Below are 2,666 nucleotides of genomic sequence, written 5' to 3'. Positions count from 1 at the left end.
CTGTTTATAGACATATGAATGGGCATGCATGCACAAATTTGCATGCACTCAGTAGCCTTTCTGCATCAGAAACTCGATTTGGGCGACTTGATCTTGAGTTCTTTCTTGCTAAAAGTTCGTGAAGTATTTATATGAACTCATACAAAGCAGCTTCTCTTGAGAGATTTTGCAGCATGTTTATAGTCCATAAATAAGAGGTTTATCGTACAGTACATGATTAGATATATATAATCCATAGCTAGTGATGAGAGCCAATGCACGAGAGTTTTCTTCTGGAAGTACACTGGAAACGGTGTGCTGGAGGAAGTTGCACGGACCTGCGGAGAGAAGCGAGTGTCTGACGGACACCGGGAGTTTCTGCAGAGTTCTGATGGACTGAAGTGGACTGGACTCAGATGGGACAAGGACAACCCATCACTGAGAGAGAGCTCATGACGACAGCTCGAGCAGAAGACCGCCTGGAGCTCCACGCCTGGAAAAATGGCTCATAAATGGTTAAATGTGCGGAAACGCAATGGTTAAAAGTAGTCCAATGTGGCGCTTCTGTTGGACACTTTGTAATTTAAAAACACACTGGTGGGAAAAATTTATTTAAAGGTTTAATGGCTCAACTTAAAACGAAAATCCTGTTATCATTTATGCACCCTAAGCTAATAATGCACCATAAAAGCAGTAATTAAAACAGTCTAAACGACTTATGCACTGCATTCCACTTCAGATTTTCATATGCAATATTTGTATGTATGTGTATATATAGGAAAGACATTCCTCGGTGGATTAACTGGCATAATAATTGTGTATGTGGGAACATAAATGTAATTATTAAAAAAATTAAAGTGCATATATATATATATATACATATATATATATATATATATATATATATATATATATATATATATATATAATTTTTTTAAGTATGGAAATTATTTAAAAACTAAAATTAAATCGAGGTTTTTTGTTTGTTTATTTGTTTATTTTACTGTATGACATAAACAGTTACTGAATTTGATTTTTCCAAAAATATTTGCAAAATTTGATTGCCATATTACTTTAGTACTTTGACTGAATGCACATAGTCAGCTGATGACCAGAAGCTCCCGGCTGAGATCATCCCGGATCTCACACACTTAAAACATACATATTTTGTGCAGTACCTAACCCCAAAGGAGAAGGAGGGATGTGTTTTCCTCCTGAGCTCCTCAGATGAAGTTCATCCAGACGAATAAGCTCTAATACACTTTGTTTAATTGAGTTTGAGAATCAGAAATGTTGTAGTTAGTAACACTTAAACTATGAAAAATAATCATTCGGATACATTCTACTGTTTTTTTGAGTATCACTGCTAATTATATCTTATTATAGCTTATGAGATTTAGTTAAAAAAAAAAGTAATTTAATTTTGTTGGGTTTTTGTCATTTTTATCATTTCTTTCAAATGCATGTTTACTGTACACATTTTTTTAAATTTTATTTTAATCTAGCTGAATAAAATAATAAGCTATAATTGCTTTTCAGTTAGTGTTTACTTCAGTAATAAAATTGTTTCATTCAAGCTTCTGTTTAAACCAGTTTGAGTCACAGATTCAGCAGCCAACACACGAACACGTTCCTGTTACAGAAGATTTTTAATGGAGACCGCCATAATAAAAGTATTCCTCATATAAAAAAACGCTCATTTATAAAACAAACATCACAGTTCCTGCAGCCTTCAAATGTTAAAAATAGAACAGAGTATAAACTATACAAGCAAGCGCACGTCAAATAATCACCTAAAGCTAAATGCACATAAAAAAGAATCCTGTTAAATTAAAAATAGGTTGATTATAGATGCAAGACACTAACAAACGAGCATCCACAGATTCAAACATCACTAGTCCTTCACACTTCAGCTACTGCTCAAAAACAGGTGGACGTCCCTCAAATGAAGAGGTTTCTCAGAAGAGTTCTCCTCTGAACGGGAGCCCGTGCCGGTTCTGCTGCTGCCAGCGATGACGGAGACGACCGAGGGTTGAGTCTCTCAGGTCCTCAAACTCAGAGAAGCCCAACTGATTCAACAGCTCATAAACTCCAGCTCGAGCCGCCACCTGAACACACGTCAGAGAACGTCCACTCAGTACTGGACAGCACTGTGCAAAACTATACATCCATCTATCTCTCCGTCTAATTATATATGACACAAAGTAACACAATGCATTACTTTGCATTAAAAAAAGTACTAAGAAGTAATACAATTAGTTACTATTTTATGGAGTAACTTTCCCAAACACTGACAAACGCTCATATATGCATGTAAATGCTTCTGACAAACGTTCCTCTTCTAGATGCATGGAGTTTGAAAGTTTTAAATCATGCATAATAAAGGTACATCACAATGCATGACTTTTCATAAATAACGGTCACCAAAGTTCAAATGCATTATAGTATTTGTTGTGTTTAACTGGATTTTACTTGCTTTAAGTATAACAGTATTACACGCGCCGCAGAAGAATGCCTCCGTGATTTTGGCACGAGTCTTTCTTTGTGGAGAAATCAGTATCATCCAGACTTTAGATGACCAATGCATTGAACTCTTCTAAAAGGCACCAGAGAATCATATTATTCTGTTCTTTCGGACATATGTTTTAAGTGTCATTATTAAAATAATTCACTGAGGGACGAGTCAA

The 2,666-nt window shown here is 35.5% G+C and overlaps 1 protein-coding gene across 1 annotated transcript in view; it reads right to left on the bottom strand.

The window, feature by feature from the left end:
• Positions 1 to 1,609: 1,609 nt before the first annotated feature.
• Positions 1,610 to 2,666, bottom strand: part of LOC127969166 (paladin-like) — a 35,117-nt gene continuing 34,060 nt past the window's right edge. The window contains exon 20 of the mRNA XM_052570938.1: positions 1,610 to 2,087. Within this exon, the coding sequence (XP_052426898.1) occupies positions 1,938 to 2,087 (150 nt within the window). The 3' untranslated portion in view covers positions 1,610 to 1,937. The remainder of the gene's footprint in view (positions 2,088 to 2,666) is intronic.

This window comes from Carassius gibelio, chromosome B12, assembly GCF_023724105.1.
Source record: "Carassius gibelio isolate Cgi1373 ecotype wild population from Czech Republic chromosome B12, carGib1.2-hapl.c, whole genome shotgun sequence".
NCBI classification, from domain to species: Eukaryota; Metazoa; Chordata; class Actinopteri; order Cypriniformes; family Cyprinidae; genus Carassius; species Carassius gibelio.
The sequence above is the reverse complement of the archived record's forward strand: the minus strand, read 5'-3'. Positions and strand labels throughout refer to the sequence as shown.